A 21116-nucleotide genomic window follows, 5' to 3' on the forward strand; every position below is an offset into this window, starting at 1 on the left:
CTCCGCCACCCTCACCCACCTCAGCCCTACCTTGTATGTGCACATGATGCACGCCGCAATATGTACGTGTGGCATACCACAATTACTGTGTGTGTGACATGCATCATACACCTCCCTGGGTCCTCCAGGCTCGGGCATCAGTGCGTCACTCGTAGTAACAAAGAGAGCCACAGTTCCCTTCGTGAGTGTCATCTCAATACATGACCACGGCGACAAAGGTCTGAACGTGCTAAGATCGAGGCTCCGCTCATTACCACCGGCCAGGGGCCCCTCGATCAGGTCATCAGTGTGCTCACGAGTGGGGCCTAAAGGCTTACAGTCCGCTGTGCCTGCCTTGGACCAGCGCTCCGGCACGGGAGGATGGAGCGTCATGTGACTGTGAGGGCTAGGGGGGAGAGGGAGAGAGCAAAGTCGTCAGTAAGTTAGCGCTGAGAGGAAGACGGTCGCTAAGACACCATGGAGCTTGTAGCGATTTGCATACAGAAGTGGTGGTAGTAGTACGAAATGTCTCTGTAGCAGAGTAAGTAGTAGTAAGAGGGTGCCTGTAGCAGAAGTAAAAGTAGATGTGTGCCTGGAGTAGTAGTAGTAGTAGTAGTAGTAGTAGTAGTAGTAGTAGTAGTAGTAGTAGTAGTGTGCCTATAATATTACCTACGTCTAACATCGGAACTATATCCAAAAGATTAGAGTAGAACCAGGGGCCACCATCACCAGAGGCAAAAGTTGAGATCAAACACGAAGACGTCTACTCAACACAGGAACCTACGAATATGATGCATCCTGTCAGAGGGAGTAATATGATAAGGGAATACGAAGACCATCCCAGTTCTTTTTCGTAGGAAAATACTAGGCCTGCAATACCCAGCAGAAAGGTCCGGATATGGATGGGGGAAAAAAAAAACCGGTCGTATATAAGAATTAACAGAGCGGGGAGGCGGCCCTGTGAGGCGTGGGGGAAGATATATGAGGAGCCTAACAGTATTAACAAAAAAATCTGGTACTTGCACCAAGCGCCGAGGGCTCATATCTCGAAAACAAATACGAAAAACAAGGTCTAACTGAGACGGATCGAGTGACAGGCCTGTTGAATCTTAGGTCCATCGGCGCACTGATGACGTGTTTCACTGTTGTGATCAGACAAATATACCGTCTACTTGAGCACAGTTGAGACTGAACATGAAGGGGGCGTCTAGAAGTGTCTGGGCCCACAGTGGTACGGCAGGGACCCATGAGAGACCAAGTGGTGGGTCGAGAGTGGGCGGTCCACAGCAACACGCCGACTACAGTGAACACCGTGTCATACACCAGGAGGTAAAGTGGTTCAGATTCACACACAAAGAAGGGGCAACAGTACTCCTATCACAGTCCTGGCGGACACCCCTTCTGAAGTCGAACACCGACCGGGAGCTAAACAGCCCTCCTCCCTCCCTCCCTCCCTCCTGACACAACTGGTCCTCTCCATGACCATCCTCTTCGGTCTCTGCAGCACCGTGAAGACCTCCCTAAGCTACCGGCAGATCAAACCAACTCCCTCGTTTCTCACACCGGTATGGAGGGTAACCCATAAAAACAAAAGAATCACGTGACACCTCACGTCATTACTCGTCCTTCAAGTTAAAAAAAAAAATATATGAAATATTCTTTAAGCTACTGAGGTGTCAAATACCATACGTTCTTTAAGTTTTCAAAAAAAAAAAAAATCTGAAATATTCAAATATTCTTAAGCTATTGAGGTGTCAAGTACCATACAGCTGGGTCTGCCTCTCTCAACTAAAAGTCTTACACATCGTGACAGTAAGATCATTCCAAACACGTATGTAATAACGGTAAGTTCGCTTATGAGCTAATGAGTTCGAAGAATACTCAGGTAACATGCAATCGGTTACGGTCCATTCGCTGTTAGCTACATGCAGCACGTTCGCCTCAAACTTTAAGTCGGCCACAGCACAATACAACCAACAACATATTAGTTAAAGTACATCCCACTTGCCGTCTGGCAATTCATCAACATTTACCCTCACCCGAGCGGCTGTTGCAGCACGACCCTCTACGTCTGTTTGTCATTATGCTGTAGCCTCTACTGTCGCCAGGGAGGGCACTGCCCAACAGCTCCAGCTGCAGGAACGTGATCTGTCGTCCTCGCACTCATTTGCTTCAGCAACGACGTCGCTACATGTGTCAACTGATATCCATCGACATCAATAATGTAAAGAAATCTGGTGTGTGCGCGACCAACGTGTGTACACAGGGTAAAAAGAAATGATTCACTGAAAGGGCATTTGATCTGTATGTTTCTTAAGATGGTTTTTTTTATTTTTTTGGCCAAGCCTGACGAGCGCGCGCGAGAGGGCAGGCAGGCAACTTTGTATTTCTTATGGTTATGTGAGGTTCCCGTTACTGCTACATCCACGCCACAACATAACTTGTGTGCCTCTGATAGACATTCCTTCCCACATAAACTTGCAGTTCTCCTCACAACACCCTGACACACACACACACACACACACACACACACACACACACACACACACACACGGATGTCTCTCTCCTCCCGTGAACCCGAGAACGCCACACACACATATCCAGTTCTCCGCCGTAATACAAGAGACACGTTCACCTAAATACAGATCTTATCGGCTCTGACGTCTTCGTGGGTTCTTCCACATCGCCGGCAGGTACTGGCCAAAGATGTGTTCTCTACACGGTGTCGGTGTCGACCTCGAACCTCATCCTTACTCAATGACAGACTATAACTCAACCGAGGATATGAGGGATGGCACCTACATGCGGGAGGTGTGTGTGTGTGTGTGTGTGTGTGTGTGTGTGTGTGTGTGTGTTTGTGTGTAGGGAGGGTGGGGGAGGTGTGTTTGGTGTGGTACTTGTTGATTATGGGAGTGAGTGCACATCTGGGAGAGGGAGGCCGGGGATGCTCTGTTGGGGGAGGAGCGGTTGAACACCCGGGAGGTGTCGGGTTGTGTGGGTCAGGTCAGGGGTGCGGGAGGAGGGGATGAACACCTGAGAGTCAGTGGCCCGGTGGACCAGGTATATGTGTGTGTGTGTGTGTGTGTGTGTGTGTGTGTGTGTGTGTGTGTGTGTGTGTGTGTGTGTGTGTAGGGGCTGAACACATGGGGGTCCAAGTAGAGCAGGGTCGTCGCCAACAACAACAAACGTATCACTGCCGGACTCATCCACTCAGACGTCATTGGTTTGTATGCTTCGGTCCACACACACACACACACACACACACACAAGGCAATACATTCCTCCCTCCTCTAAAACATAAGATGAGACTCCAGTATATCCAGCCTATCTCGGGTATGACAAGGTATGAGGGGAAGAAGAAGAGGTGATAAGTAGGGTGACTGCTGTGTGAGGAATATGAGGAGTATAAAGATGAGGTTGGTGAAGAGAATCTGAGATCAAGATAATAAATACGACATGAAGGGTGTGGAGAGGATCTCATGAGAGTATGAGGGATGAGTGTAGGGTAGAGGCTACAGCTGAGGGAGAGGTATGAAGGAGTGAATGAGAGTAATGAGGAAGGTGAAGTAGAGTAATAAAGGTGTGAGTGACAGTAATGTGTATGGACACGAGAGTAATGAGGGAGTGAGGGAGAGCAACAAGGGTGTGAGGGGAGACTGAATGAGAGCATGAGAGGGAGGGGGGGGCGGCGCCAACAGTGACGAGACTGCAGTGCACCACAATCAATGAGGGAGAGGCTGCATCCCTGCCTCACACGCTATGGCAGCATCCCTTGCCCTCAAGGCCACGGACCACTGCCCCCCTTCATCCTGTGTCCACCCTTAGGGGGCAATACCCCCTTTTCCTACCTGACCTTGGCCCGCCCTATGGCATGCCCTGGGGAGCTGGGCCATAACCCCCCTTGCCCCCCACCTCACCCGCCCTCAGGGTCAAAGGGCCATAATCCTGTGCAGCAAGCTTGACCTTGGCCTGCCCTGGTTAATCTATAACCTCATAAATACAACATGCTTGGGACAACACCCACCTAGACCCTCCCAGCTGGTCCAGTCCTGGCCCCAACGCTTTCCTCGCCTACCCTACCCCCTGACCCCAACCTCTCTCTCTCTCTCTCTCTCTCTCTCTCTCTCTCTCTCTCTCTCTCTCTCTCTCTCTCTGATTCATTTATAAACCCACAGCGACAGACAGACAACACACATAAGAACGCAGTCAAGGCATATCCTCAAGACGCAACACCAACCTCCACGCAGAAACACAAGCGATAAGGGAGAGAAGCTAAGCTAGAAGACCATACCACATGTTCACCACACACTCATTAACATAACTTATCGACCACACGTTAATGTACAGTTACGTTTCCTCCAAACACTAGATCTTGTAGACTCTACTTCCACACACGAGTACCTCCAGACTCTACTTCAACACAATGTTAACTCCTGACTGTACATCTACACACGAGTACCACCAGACTCTACCTCCACATACTTGCGCCTTCAAACTCTAACTCCACATACATGTGCCTCAAAGCCTTACCTCCACAGACCTATACTTCCAACACTATACTTACAAAATGCGAGACCGAGAAACTTCCCGTCCACGCACTTTTACCTACAACTTAAAAGAAAAGAAAAAGAGTTGAGCAAAGTTTACGAAGAAGCACCACCAAAACTGATGTGGACACACACACATTTGCACGTCTAGAGACTACGGCTCTACGATGGAGTACCTCCAACCCTTACTATTCTTAGTCCACCAGACGCCTCAGTCACGCGGGGTTTGACCACTGCAGGGTGACACAGTCCACCAACAGACACACCTCCTCCGGCAAGTTCATCTCTCTAAAAACCTACCCCAGCAAGACCAACCTCTCTGATAACCTACCCCGGCAAGTGGTCTTCAGATCGGCGCTACCGCCTACAGCACGAGTACAGGCACATGATAAATAAAAAAATAAGGCCGCTCTTGCGGCAAAAATGAACAAATCAAGCGAACGCCTCACCAGCGAACGTCCGGAGATGCTCTGACAAGCGGGAGGGGTCCGTCCGCCCCCTCCTTCGACGTCGAACCTGGTCATCACCCTTCCAGTAACCAGGTTACCGCAAGCATGCTGCCTTCCGTGTCCATTATCACGCGTTCAAATTACGTCAGTCATTACCCCAAGGCTCATTTCCTGACGTTCTCACGTGAGCCTTCTGTCGAGACATTAAATCTTTACGGTTTGCTTGGGGGGATGGGGCGCGGGGGGCGCGTTCATTCTCGAACTCTCTCGCTATAAGGGCGCGAAGAACGTTCAGTCTCCAGCGTTACCGCCAGGTGTTGCATTATATGGCGTTCTCCCCCAGCCCGAGCATTCACACGCGACTGTCTGAGTCACCTCGTGCCAACACGCTTAGTAACCAGAGACATCTGCACCGCTACACGAGCGTCGGAGTGGGGAGTGGGATGAAGAAACATGGAGCAGGGATAGGGAAGTGGAGTGTGGATGTATGTGTGTGAGGGGGATGGTGAGGAGGGGAGAAATTATAAGGATAGATGTGGAGGACAGAGGATACAACGAAGCACATCACCATATTCCACTCCTGTGTCACTGACACACCAGCGTCACTCACTGATTCCTCAAAATCCATAAATCTTCTTCTCTTTATATCCTACGAGTCATATTCTGGCCCTCTGCTCTCGCGAGGTGTCTGCAGTGTCCCTTCCACTGTTGTACAGGCCTGCAACCCATGACTCACGGCTGGCTGCCGCTTCCCCTAGTGTGTGTGTGTGTGTGTGTGTGTGTGTGTGTGTGTGTGTGTGTGTGTGTGTGGAGAGCAGCAACACGAGGATCGTTCTGATACCCCGCTTTTACCCCCCTTCGAACAGAGAATCTCCGGAACTCTCTCTTCTTTCATTCATCTCCTCCTTCTTCCTTTACAGCCTTTTCGACATTTAGAAGTCAAGCCTGCGTAAACCTGAAGAGCTCTGTCTAGTTTCTCCCTTAATCTTTCTATCACATTTTCCCCCTCTACCCAAGGCGGGGCCAAGCTGAGCAGGACGATGCTGCCCTTGGGTTCACAGATATGGTCTTGGTTTAGACCCTTTGGAATTACTTTACGTCAAAGTCCAGGCTATCATACCCAAGGGTCGTAGCGTCGTGCTTAAGGCCAGTCCCGTCATGTCTCAGCATACCACCGCCATAATTGTACTTTGCGATTCAAATCGACCAAAACATCACCATAAAATTATCCTCGAGAACAAAAGAACATAAACCAACACAGACGCTGCTTCAATATCTGGTGGGCCAGGCGAACACCGTGACGTCTAGGACCTTACTATGTTCAAGAGTGACCACCGTTCTCCACACTACAGCTGAGTTACATGACACTAACACAGTGTATAACATCATTACCACAACACACATATACCTACCCAAACTCACGATAGATACGTTCCCCACAACACGAGACATCAATGCCCTCGATGACGTATAAATAAAAAATGAATAACGAAGCTACAGAAGTAAATGGAGTTAAATACATGTACATAAATATTTAATTATCTCACTCACGATACATTAACGAAACATCCGGGACCAGCGACTCCTACACTCGGCAGTATTCCAAAGCCTTGCACACGACTTCATGTTGACAAGTGCTGCATAAACAATCATGTGTGTTTAATTGCAACCACATGTACGTATGTATGTGCCTGCTTGCTTGTCTGTGTGAGTTTTTTTCTCATCAGAGAAAGTCAGACACAGAGGCTGGAGTGTGTGTATATATATATATATATATATATATATATATATATATATATATATATATATATATATATATATATATATATATATATATCGTCAAGGATATAACTCCAAATTTGATTTTTCTGCGAGCATAGTTTTGAATCTGCGGGAATCCTATAAAGTCCCCGAATTGTGTGTATATATATATATATATATATATATATATATATATATATATATATATATATATATATATATATATATATATATATATCTGTAACATCACATTTCTCCCCTACAAAACACGTCTACAGGTAACTAAGATTCTTCACAAGTTAGGAGACACGTAACCCTAAGGCTGGGTCCCTGCAATCCATATGCTGGACCAGACATGTAAACTTTAGAAGGGAAACTACACTAAATCCACAGGTCCACCACACAAGGCACAGCTCCTCATCACACAGCCAACCATACACGCCCACGAAGCTATCCAGCTTAAAGCCTCCCACAACATGCCAAGTGTTCTTCGCTGCTCTCCTCAGCTGACGGCTCTCGCAAACCCATCTTGGCAGGAAGGAGAAAGTCCCCTTGAAACATAATTACTCTCGAGTCTAACAGAACTTCAGAGTCTGGTATAACTCATTCATACCGACGAAGGCAAACTACAATAAAAACCTCGGGCAGATAAACCTGGAATATACTGACATATATACCCGGGTTATACTGAAATATATATACCTGGTGTATACTGACACACTACTTCTGGGATGATGGACGAATCTATTCGTGCTTTACTCCTCCGCCCGTGTATGGTATTTCCGACATATACCGGTTATCTGTTACCTACATTCCCTCTGCTTTTTCGGGGAGGACAAGGTCGCTGGGGAGTAAACATCACTCTCACCCACCCGCCTTGAACGCCAGCCATCCCAGACTATCACCATAGACACGACACTCGTCCTCCCAGTACCTCTTCCCTTTATTAATTAATTTCTAAGGCCAGAGTCGAGGGATGGTGACCCCTAACCCTTTCCCAAAGCTTTAGATCCTTGCCCTTATTGGCAAGGCAATATTGCAGGCCATATTATTTTTTGGGGGAGGGTATTTGGGTGGTGTGGCCGTGATAACCTAAGCTTCCTTCCCCCTTGCCTCTACTAGCAGGATCTCACCATAGGAGTGATGGCGTCCCTGGGGATGCAGGATGATGAGGAGGAACACCTTCCGTGGCTGTGTTGTGTCTTCCCCCAGCAGGCACGGCGGGGAGGAAGAGGGGCCTTGTGTTGGTGCTGTTGGCGGCCTTTGGGAAAGTAACTGGCTGCTCCGTCGCTCTACCTAACACACACACACACACACTTGTGCTGCTTGTCTTAAATGTTACGGATGTGCACCAGCAGCACTTTGTATTCTCATATCAGTGGGTTTCCACTGGTATCATTCTCATCCTCTGGGGATGTTTTCACATTTCCTTCCACAAAACGTCGGCACACTCGGGGTCTTAGGCCAGGATGGCTAGGGCAGGGCGACCTGGGGCGTGTAGGGCACGGTTTACATCGGTCCATCATCGCAAGGTCCTCCTCACCGGCGGCGTGGCTCGTGACACCAACACACGCGCCCCCTGGTATCGCAAACACACCCTGTGATCACGCCCACGGACACGCACCTTTCCCCACCCATTCACGGACCACTCTGGCTGAGATCGGGTGGTGGAGCGGCATTGCTGTCTCTCACGCAGCGAGCTCTCGACTCGATATTTCAAACCGCCGTATCATTACGGATCACGCACTAACTCTTCCAGGGTATTAATCACACGTCCACATCCACATAACACAAGAGACCCAGCGAGAGGAAACAGACCGTCGTCCTTCCGCCTCGGCGTCTGGGCTCGCACTGGGAGTCCCGCGCGCCGCTGGGCTGGGTCTGGCCATAATAACAAACCAGCACACATGTGCCGTGGCAGCCTCGCGCAGGGTTGCATATTTACGATTAAAATAAACAAATGTATCGTTCCCACCATCAGATGACACCCGAAGATCACATCAAGACATTCATCAATGAGACGTTACGGGTCGTGGTGTAACGTAAAGACCAGACTAGCCATATCGAAAGACCTTAAAAAGAGCGGAAATATACTAGTGAGGAAACTGGTAACGGAAGAGCCAGTGCCAATAATGAACGGAGGAACGACGTCTAGAAAGCTGAAATGCTGTCATTGAAAATGACGGTGCAGAGAACACCTGTGAGATCTGGGGCCTCACCCCCACACTCCACCCCACCGGAAGAACACGGGACGTTCCCGGGACTCGAACCTGGGTGTCCAGGTGGCTATTAGGATCATGTACCCACTCACCCAACCCTGGACGCTCGCAGCAAACCGCTCGTTCAATCTCAAGGCTCAAACACCCACAACCTTTATCAAGGGTTGGGGGTTTATAACGTGCATTCTTCCATTCCTAAATGATCACTTTGAGGTATATCATCCACGAGTCTACTACCGCCTCCCATCAGCAGTCATGCTGACTTTCAGTCTACCCGACCATCAGGTTTACAGGGAGTTCCATAAACTGGCCTGTAACAGTCACGTTAGCCCTCCGTAACACCACCTCAGTAACAAACAAATACTGTTGACATTATTAACATCTCCCGATTCTAACACATCGCTCATGATAGTAAGCTTTTTAAGATGTAAGTAATTCCATTGATTTAAGTGGGGGACAGGAAACCACACGTCCCTGGCCCGGGGGGGTTAAACACACACCCTCTCCCTCATCACACAAGCCTCAGGACCTCAATGGCAAATGGCAAACATGTTCGACAGTTTCGATGGGTGTTTGAGACCCGCTACACCACACTCACTCACTCCTCCTCTTGCACTTTATAAGCAGGTCGAATCACCTTCTCCTGCTGCTTTTTTTTTTCTTCTAAAAACATCCAGGATAAGGGCGTTGAGGGGATTCCAACATGGGGTTTTCCGCTCTTGTGATGCGAGTTGGTCAATAGCGATCAAAAGTTAACGTAAGTCTCAATCATATACTTATAACTCCGGGAGATAAGTATCTAAGTGATGAACGAAGTTTGTTGAAGTGGACGTATTTACATCAGTCAGAGAACTTGTTAACCAAATAATAATAATATTATTACTATTATTATCAATATTATCATAATTATCAATATTATTATCATTATCATTATCATTATGATGATGATGATGATTCCTTTAAGAATTGCACCTCCAGATGAAGATGAGGTGATCACCCGAGCCTGAGACACGTCAACACACACCAGATGGTGTGAGCAGGTCTGGTGGTGGCGCGCCCCCACTTCCTCAAGTGTTGTCCTGAAGACTTCATTCGTCACCGTCCTTGGGATATCTCGTCCCGGGAGTCGCTGGGCTCCATCCCACGCTTCTTGGGACATACAAGACCGGAGGGTGTGGGATCTAGACACCTCCTCCACGTGCTATACAGGCTTGACATTTCGTAAGATATATATATATATATATATATATATATATATATATATATATATATATATATATATATATATATATATATATATTTGAAGGTGCGCGTTCATATGCACTTTATTCGTATTCATATACCTCCGCGTTGTACAGTTAGGTTCAGTAAAACGCTATCAGCTGGCTATGTGCGTCTGTTCGGAAACAACCAAGTATAGACCCCGTTGCTCACTATTGTGAGACGAAGGGTATTCGAGTACTCAGTATTTCGAATAGTTGTTTCCTATTGTACAGTCCCATAGCCTAGCGGTGAGCATGCCTGCCTCTTGCACAGGGGTCCCAGGTTCGATCCTGGCTGTTGGAGGTTTGTATGTTCTATGAAGGTGCGCGTTCATATGCACTTTTATTCGTGTAGAATATATATATATTTTATTTATACGTGGGTTATAGGATCCTTACTGGTAAACAGCCGGAAGACACAACACATCACAGACACGAGGACAGACAGACAGAATATGAGAGAGAGAGAGAGAGAGAGAGAGAGAGAGAGTCCTCCATATAAATTCCGATGTCCAGATGCAAAGTGAACGTACAGAAAGAGAATGGGCGAATGAGGGAAGTAGAGATGACAATAACGAGGGCATGAAGAGATGCATGCAGTAAGGAGAGAGAGAGAGAGAGAGAGAGAGAGAGAGAGAGAGAGAGAGAGAGAGAGAGAGAGAGAGAGACGGGCGGCAGGCGCTCGGGGTGGGGTGGGGGGTTGTGTTTCAGCTGTGTGATTTGGGCATTCGACCAGAGTGACTGAAGCGGTGTGGTGGAGGCGGTGTGGTGGAGGCGGTGTGGCTGAGGCGGTGGTGGTGGTGGCGGTGTGGTGGTGGCTTGTAGCGCGTGTAACCCTGACACCAAGACTGAAGTAGTCATTATTAACGACCTCCGGGTGCACAACTGCTCTCCCAACCACTTGATTGTAGCCTCTAACAATGCATGCTCTTATCTCAGGTTTATTCTGGGCGACGGTGAGTTATATAACTTAAACATGGATGAGAGTTTGTAATAAGACGCTGCCTCCCTGCCCGCTCTCTCTCTCTCTCTCTCTCTCTCTCTCTCTCTCTCTCTCTCGGCATACCGAGGGTGTTGCTCGTCACGACGATCTGCCGAAGGATCGCCCATATCATCCTCCACGTCCGCCGGAGGTTTCACTATCAGCATATACTGAGACACGAGGTTTGTGGTGCGCCTGTACCATCCTCTACGTCCCGCATGAACTTTATTTTTACAGTCACATTACACTGAGAGGCGCACCACACGTTACACTGAGAGGCGTACATGTCATCCTCCACTGAGCAGAGCGCGTAAGCATGAACACACGGACGGACGCACACACACACACACACACACACACGATTGAGGGTGAAACTATGCCTTCTATGTAGGACACCTTCAGTAAAATTCGGAGGGGCTTGCCTCTAATCGTGCACCAGGGGCAGCTGCAATGAACTGCTTAGATCTTTACTCATCTGTCGTGTGTGTGTGTGTGTGTGTGTGTGTGTTAGGATTATACGTTTTATATAGCGTAATGTATTACTTGTAACTGAAGCTGTGGTCAATAAACTATCTATCTATCTATCTGTGTGTGTGTGTGTGTGTGTGTGTGTGTGTGTGTGTGTGTGTGTGTGTGTGTGTGTGTGTGTGTGTGTCCTTGATGAGGGCGGCTCCAGGCCATAACTGAAGCATTTTGCAAAAAAACAAATGTCATCTAAATTGCAGATAACCAGATCGAAAGGCCAGCGGCCCCTGACCTGCGGGTTTGTACACGGTGGGTGGGAGAGATGACCTGTGACCCACTCATGAATTAGGCACAGGACCAGCCTGCTGGGGGTCAGCCAGCGGCAGGTGGGACGAGGAACACCTCCACCCTCTCCAACATCCAACAGTCTCCACCATTTCCAACATCCTCCGTCATCACCTCCTCCACCATCCAACATCCTCCACCATTTCCAACATCCTCCGTCATCACCTCCTCCATCCAACATTCTCCACCATTTCCAACATCCTCCATCGTCACCTTCACCATCCAATATTCTCCACCATTTCCAACATCCTCCATCATTCCCACCATCCAACATCTTCCACCATTTCCAACATCCAACATCTTCCACCATTTCCAACATCCAACATCTTCCACCATTTCCAACATCCTCCAACATCCAACACCCTCCACCATTTCCAACATCCTTCCACACCCAACACCAATCATAACGAGCCAAAACACGAGAGCGAGACACACAGTAGACACAACCTCGGCTTCCACTTGAAGATCTCGCTCAAGAAAAACTCAACCCCTTAAACCCACACATAAACCACTTAAATAAGGGATCAACACCATAAGTGTCAAATAATCGAAACAAAACCACACAGAAAAACGCTTTATAACCCCAGAGGGACAGTTAAGACAAAGGTTTCGAAGACCTGAATGATGAAACGCATACCCGACCCTCAAAACAACACACACACACACACACACACACACACACACACACACACACACACACACACCAAACAGACTGTCCACACAAACGCACTCTAAGCCCCACATAGTAATCCCCGGATACAAGAAAAAGAATTAGGTACTTACCCAGACCACCTTCGTCGGAATCTGCTGAAGACCTAACCTAACCACCACCACCTTCTCCAAAACAGAGGATGGCGCAGGTACTCACCTCGAAGGAGATCTCGTCGGAGGCCTGGGCGGTGTAGCGCTTGACGACGTAGGCGGCGGCGACGGCGGGGGTGTTGATGTCCGAGTCGTCTGTGACGATGAGGCGGTGGCCACGGTTGTCCAGCTCCAGCCAGTTGAGGACGGGGCCACAGGTGATGAGGGAGCCGGCCACTTCGCTCAGGCGGGCCACATACTCCCCCAGCAGCCCAGCCACCGCCGCCTGCGGGCATACACAAGATCAGGGTCACGCCATGTGATACAAACAGTGAGTCTGACGTAATGTGAAACACCGACACAGAGGAAAAAAAGGGGTTCAGGCGAAACAGCACGTCTGGAGGTGCGTGAAACACCGACAATGAACACAGAAGCAGGAGTGGTATGACGGGGACAATAGCAGCAGATACATAAGGGAAACATGCGAAACGTTAAAATGAAACATCCATTGTACAAGAAACATAAGCCATTTGAAACATACACAGGAAAAACACATCGAAAAATGTAGTCTACAAAATGAAAACCATCAAATAAGTATAGTTTAGAAGTGGTCTAGAAGTGAAAGTCTATATAAATTGCGTTGATGAAACCTTAATTAAATAATAGCTACACAAATGAGGCATAAAAATAAGCCTGAAGCATGAAGACCTTATCATCATTCACATGTTAATCACTTACAATACCAGGAAGAAAGACAAAACATGGAAAAAAAATATATCAGTTAAAGAGATGAGCAAACAAAGTGGTCCAGACGCGACAAAAACATACTGTTGTAATAAGACTATAAAACAGAATCAACACATTAGTCATACATTTGAAATAGCGTAAGACCTATGGGTGCAACTCGAACTGCAGCTTTGATGAAAAGCAGATATCTGCAGTATGGATGGATATATATATATATATATATATATATATATATATATATATATATATATATATATATATATATATATATATATATATATATATGTATATATATATATATATATATATATATATATATATATATATTTTGCTTTGTCGCTGTCTCCCGCGTTAGCGAGGTAGCGCAAGGAAACAGACGAAAGAATGGCCCAACCCACCTATATACACATGTATATACATACACGTCCACACACGCAAATATACGTACCTATACATCTCAACATATACATATATATACATACACAGACATATACATATATAGACATACACAGACATATACATATATACACATGTACATAATTCATATATATATATATATATATATATATATATATATATATATATATATATATATATATATATATACTTCCCTCACGTGCATTTGCCATACTTCACATCTGTCTGGCAATACCATTATGTTTGCAGACGTAAAGATGCTCACAATATACGTAGCACCCTGTCGCATACTGTCTTCATGCACAAACTCAAGGAAACAACTTATGCAATTATTGCCCAGGGCGAGTTGGATTTAAATGTAAGTTACATTTAGATCATAATTACAGTTGGTTTAACTGATGATCCTGATGGTATTACAGTATAGATCTCCACCAAGATAAGACGAAAGTAAATGCAAACCAAGACGGACATGGAATGTCACACAACGCCGAGGTATATGGTATATTCTCCCTCACGTGAAGTATAGTATTATATTAGATATAAAGAAAAAAATATTCTTAAAATCACTGCTTTGGGAATGGGCCAATTATCTCTTTATATAAGGGCAAGGGGTCATGTTTCCCCGGTAAAATACCACAGGTTACCCACTCTGATCCACCCCAGTGCGTGTGCCAAACATCTCACACACACACACACACACACACACACACACACACACACACACACACACACACACACACACGTCACCTTGTAACAGTGAAGACGGTAGGCGGAGGAAATTCTCTTTAACGGTGCGACATATGCAGGGTTGTAAGTCCACTTCCATCCCTCCCCCAGGCCCACGCCTCCTCCCACGCCCGAACGAGTATCCGCTCGGGCATTACAAGGGTCAGGTGGGTGTGGGTGGGCGTGGGTGCGCGAGGAGGCAGCAGGCCGGGTGCAGGGCATGGCGGCGGCGTTGTACATCAACAAACACCACCACAGTTCACCAACACACCTGCCCCATCACAACCATCATCACCATCACAGCTGCTACTGGAGCTTCGTCAGCGAGTGCTTCGTCAGGTGGGTTCTGGCGCCCCACTGCTCTTCATCGTGCTCCCACGTCTCCCTCACATTCTCCACCTTCACAGGTATATTTTCATGCTACATCCTTTCCTCATGCCACAGGCAGCTGTCACAACACTGAGATCTGTCTCCTCCTTCACCATAAACACACCACTAATGTTCTTCCTTTCCATGAAGACGTGAGCGGTTATTGACTCTCCTAAAGTGTCATTAGTTTAAGTCAGGCTTAAAGAAAACACTGAGGAACAGAACGCTTATTGCATAATGGGCTTCAACAGCCACTTGGGGGGTCGACCACCACACACAACGAGGGTTCGACAGCCACCGACGTCTTGGGGATCGACCACCACACACGACGAGGGTTCGATAGCCACCGACGTCTTGGGGTTGACCACCACACACGCTTGGGGTTCGAAACCGTACAGGAGGAGTCGAATCCAGTTCACAAAGCAAATTTCTCATAAGTCTGAAGGAAGTAAAGGAGTCGCACATCCCGCATGTAGACGACCCGATGGCCACCCCTCACTCCTGAGACGTTTGTGAGACGAGAAGGATGGACCAGGTGGAAGAAGCAGGTGCGGAGCAGAGAATGGGGTGTGTGGGGAAAGGGCCATGTGTGGAAAGTGGATGTAACGTGTGGAACAAAGGACAGGAGAAGGTGTGGGAGGTGGAGCAGGTGTGAGAGGGAAGGAGTAAGAGGGTTGAGGGTGCAGGTGAGAGAGAGAGAGAGAGAGAGAGAGAGAGAGAGAGAGAGAGAGAGAGAGAGAGAGAGAGAGAGAGAGAGAGAGAGAGAGAGAGAGAGGCACCAGGTGACATCTCGAAAGCAAGTCAGGTGGTAATTCCCGTGTGTCAGCGGCACTCAGCCAGCCAAGCGACCCACTCACCATCCACATGACTCACTCTACGCGTCCCGCCCCCACGCACGCACTTAACCACGCGCCCACTGGGCGTAATGGAAACACGGAAACCACGACAGACTTGGCGACTGGGGGGCACCGCACTCGACGCCTCCGGGGAGCAGCGGGCGTGAGTGCCACAGGTCTGCATGTGACGTGCCAATAACCGGGAACATACCGGAGGAGGTGAGCCATAAAACTGCTCCCCCCCTCACCCACCGTCCCTGACGCAACACCAACATAAGGGGGGCTACAGACCAACATCAAGACCCATACAAACAAGAAGCTCAAGATCGAGGCTTTATATACCTCGACCTGATTTCTAATCAGACTACAATCACCTCTTTTTTTTTTCTCTCTCTCTCTCTTTAAATCCTCACCTCCTCCTCCGACCTTGTTACTAAGCTCCACTTGGCTACCTCCGTGAGATGTCCACCACAGCGCACCCCAAACCTCGCTACCCTCACCACCTCAGCAAGGTCACAGCATCACGACCCATGGTCTGTCGCTCTCCCAGGGTCAAGGGTCACACACTGCAGCTGCCATCAACTTCACCATCATGGTCACCACGTCATAACCATCTCCATCACCACTCACTCAACCAGGCGCTGTTGATCCCATTCCCATCACTATCACGTCCTTGTCATCATGATCACCACAGCTATCAATACCATGTCATCACAATTCCCATCACTGCAACCATCACTATCAGCATCACCATCGTTGCCATTACTACCGTGTCATCGCCACTGTTACCTTCACTACAACTCACCATCATCACTATCATCGCTACCTTCACCACAACAAAATCAAACCATCAAAACCTCCGCTGACTCTGGTGCACCAAGCAGGTGACAAGACCTGCCCACCCTCCTCCCACATGACCACACCTACGACCTGGCCAGGTTAATAACCCACTCATGACCTGTCCAGGTCGGCACCAGCTCAGGCCTCATTACCTCCAAAGTGACCAATAGTTTTTTTTTCTGGCCCAGCGACGCATGTTATCAACACTCCCCAGCTTGCCACAGGGGGCAGTATCATCTAAAAAGCTCTGGTCCGCATCCCTCGCTCAATATAGCGACAATGAAAGTCGCCCGAGACTTATTAGCCAAACGACAGCATGCAGCAGCTCCTCCGTAGCGCCACCATGGTCATTCCTGGCATATCTGCCCCGCTGGCGTTAACACACACACGCCACAGTATCAACATCGTTTTCTTAATATTTTTCTTTCCCAACACCGTAATAAATCAGGACGTTCTAAACACCGCCGTTAAACACCACACACGTACACACAACACCATCAGAGCAGCTGTTTCCTCTCACTAGGTTCGCTAACACACACACACACACAAACACACGCAGACGCATACACTCACACCCGCTCCCGCGCCCGGCGCGCGACTCCCCACACCGGAGGAAGCTAACCTTCACGACCACCAGGAGACGACATACTGGCTCTGGCGACGTGTCGGGGGAGGAGGAGGAGGGAGGAAAGGGCCTGGGTTGGCAGGCCGTCGCGGCAGGTGGCCTGGCGCCCGGCACCGGCAGGTGGCACAAGAAAGGCCCTCTCAACACACCCTCAACTCCAGGTCAACTCACGCACGACTCACTCGCGGGGATGTGGACACACTGGGTCGTCGTGCAATGACCTGGACTCGTGTGGCCACAGATCAATGTGATGTTATGATACAAGTGAGGCAAGTAACGAAAGGCTTGCCTCTAAATCAAAGCGCGCCGTCACGCAAGCATGTACTTACATACATACACACGCGCCATACTGTCACATCTAAACACGTTCACACCTACGCACACACACACACACATACACATAAATTCCTTGCCGAAATGACATGTCGGGACGTATAAAATAAACGTAATATATAGCAGGGAGGTGGCGAGGGTGTATTCGAGTCTGGGTATCCGGGGTTCGAGTTTATTTCAGTCGGTATCGTTGCATCTAAGATTAGTTCTGGAAGATAACTGACAGTGCCAAAATGGACAGGAGGTATTTGTGCAACACGCGCTCTCCTCAACCAGGCATACGCCGCTGCTGTGAGGGCAGCGGAAGCCAACAGCCCGCAAGGCCGAAAAAATACACACCAACACACTACTGGGCAGTGTGGGATACGACATACAATCCTCCCCACTTGACCACGAAGCGACAGCAGTGCTATAGAAAATAAGCGAAAGGCAATGACTGGAAAGCTTGGAGGATGAATGCGCCGTATTCCAACATATTCAAAAACGTTAATAATCAAGTGTACGCCATCCACTGTCTCTTATGTTAACAGCTCAGTCCTCAAGGGCAGTGTGCTTCTAACCCTCCTGCTGGTGATCACACACACAGAGCAATACACACAATACAAACAGAATTAGTAAGGCAATACCCTCGACTGTGTGGACACAGGAGGCCAGAAGAGATATCCATCAAGCGTTCAAGAGGGACCCCTCGCAGACAACACGCAGTTTAATGGAGGAAATATTGAGAGCAGGTGAGGAGGGAATGATGACACGGGCTGGGCGCTCCACTGCTTACAACACGAGAGAGAGAGAGAGAGATATTCGCCAGAGATGTTGGAGTGTGATGGTGACAGCCGCCCTCGCCTACGGAGATGACATCAGAGGAGGTAGTGCAACCAGTATTGAGAATTTCCAACACGAAAGAACCCCATTTTTTTTCTTCACAGCATTTTGGTCTCCCTCAGCTGAGATATCGTTGCGTGCTAACACACACGACACATAACATGAGAGCCTCCTGTGCTTGGATAATGACCAACGGCTCATTACCTCTCGTATACTGTTGCAAGCAAAAATATCTGAATTACTGGCACGCGCTGACAGCTCTAAAAGCTGAGGGGGGAGGAGGTAAATCAAGCAACGAAAACAGGAAGTTCGCTCACCCCTTTGCTACCATGAACCCATCTGTTGCCGTGGCTAACATCCACCTCTGAAAGTGTCTCATGAAAACGAAGACGCGAGATATATAAATTAATACGTGTAGAAAATCCTAAAAGACCTGCTCTAATCACACGGATAATTCCTTGCTAAACTAAGAAACGGCAGACGATGCACATCTAATTTGAAGACGCAATACTGTGGAGACCGCTTATTAGGGTAATTAACATATATGTGTACATCAGGGGTCCCACATCGATTTAACATGTTACTGGCGTACATCAGGAATACCACCATGACAAGATCCCAGGCACTTCTTCGGAGTGTAACACCCTAGCCAGGATGCAGGGAGATCTTGCAGCATCAAACAACCTTGCAAACCAGACCCTCAAGGGGAAAGTCCAGGTCTCAAGATGAGCTACGGGGGTTAGAGGGTGGCTCTCCGAAACCATCGTAAGGTAAGGTAGGAACCAGAAGCCCCTCCGCCCATTTCTGTTGGACAAATTGGAAGGAAATTGCTATGTGGATCATCCTGTTTTTCACGCTGAGTATGTGGTGCTGTTTGGCCCACTCTCGTACAAACAGGACAAGCCTGTGCGTGTGTACGTCCGCCTAGCCTTTGAATCCTCTTCTAACGTCTGTTAGAACTTTTGTGTTATTTAGCGTTAGGTGGTGTTCTCATCACGAGTGGCTGAACTAACAAGGAGAGAGGCCGGCATTGCCTTCGCAAAAGAATTTGTGATCATTAGTTCCACTACAGAGAAATAGTTGTATTCAGTATTTTTCTTTCTTTTTTAGCACAGCTGGAGACACTGTCGGGGAGATTCCGAGGGGGACCAGTGAGGGCAGGCGGGGTCCATCCTAATCAGCTTTCCTGCGGAAGTAATGTGGTTCGGGGTGTGGTAGGCTGCTGGCTGAGAAAAGATAACAAGGTGCAGCGATGAGGCGGCGAGCAGATACGATAACAAGGTGCAGCGATGAGGCAGTGATCAGGTAAGATAACAAGATGCGGGGATGAGGCAGTGATCAGATAACAAGATGCGGGGATGAGGCAGTGATCAGATAAGATAACAAGATGAGGGGATGAAGCAGTGATAAGATAAGATGCAGAGAAGAAGCTGTGATCAGGGTAGATTACGAGATGCAGAAATGAGCTACCGAGGTACAGGAATGAGGCAAGTGACCAGATAACAAAATGCAGGAATGAGGCAGTATACAGATAAGCTAACAAGGCGTAGAGAGGAGGCTGTGATCAGAGAAGATAACAAGGTGCAGAGATAAGGCAAGTGATCCAAGAAGACGGGTGGCTGTAGAAGGAAACAGTGATCACAAAGTGAAAAAAAAGGGAGACGAAACAGTGATCAGAGGAGACAACACAGCTCGCAGATGAGACTGTGATCACCTAAGGCAACAAGGTGTTGAGACAAGGACGTGATCAGAGGATCCAGTAGGTGTGCGTCATAAAGTAAAGGCGTCAGGGTTTGCGCGAGACGTGACAAGGTCATATGTGCCTGCCTTATCCCCAGGACGACCAGAGCTGAGGTGAGGCCTGGTTAGTGGACGCGGTACACGAACCCAGTCACGAGGGAGGAAGGTTTTTGCATCTGCCTGAGACTCAGTCTCCCCCCAAAAAAACCCGAGTCTAATTCAGACACTTATCATGGCGAGTGAAATCATTAGGGACGAAATCCTTCAGTTCGGTGGATTAGAGGATGGATCGTGTATTGAGAGACAGTTCAAAGACACAGAATAACATGGGGCATGTTTAATGCAGATCTTGACTGAGTTAAGGTGGATCTAGAGAGTTCAGATACCTTGAACCACACCAGCTGATGATCTGAGGATGACTGAGGATGGAGGGTCTTGACGGGAGTAGAGAACTTCTTGTTCCACCAAGAGGCAAATACCTGCTTCATGAGGAGAAACGGCCGAGGACAAATAGCTAATGTCCTTCGGTGATGTCGTCGTTAGCGTTGCTGACCATGAGTCACGCACGGGAACGCCAGGGGTTTCGAATCCCGGTTGCGGCAGGTAGCCAGCAGCCGAACCAAACCTGTTCATCCACGAGGCTGGACGATTATATGTTATAAACCTTACGGACGTGTCGCCTATTGCCAGTGGTCAGCCATCTGATCCATGTCCTGGTTAGGTCTAGCGGCCACTATCAAGGACAAGTACAGACAACATTCAAAGGACAAGCCCCTGACCTTTAATATATCAGTCCTTGAGAGCAGAGAGTCGTCAAGGTGAGACACTGTAACCTTACAGGCAACTGAATA

At 48.2% G+C, this 21116-nt stretch overlaps 1 protein-coding gene across 1 annotated transcript in view; it reads right to left on the reverse strand.

Moving 5' to 3' along the window:
• The window catches only part of CdGAPr (GTPase-activating protein CdGAPr), a 302985-nt gene that overhangs the window by 61460 nt on the left and 220409 nt on the right, over positions 1–21116 (reverse strand). Inside the window, exons 5-6 of the mRNA XM_071682068.1 lie at positions 12844–13096; positions 11284–11422 (exon numbers count right to left, since the gene is read on the reverse strand). Coding sequence (XP_071538169.1) covers positions 11284–11422; positions 12844–13096 — 392 coding nt within the window. The remainder of the gene's footprint in view (positions 1–11283; positions 11423–12843; positions 13097–21116) is intronic.

This window comes from Panulirus ornatus, chromosome 33 (genome assembly GCF_036320965.1).
Source record: "Panulirus ornatus isolate Po-2019 chromosome 33, ASM3632096v1, whole genome shotgun sequence".
Lineage (NCBI taxonomy): Eukaryota > Metazoa > Arthropoda > Malacostraca > Decapoda > Palinuridae > Panulirus > Panulirus ornatus.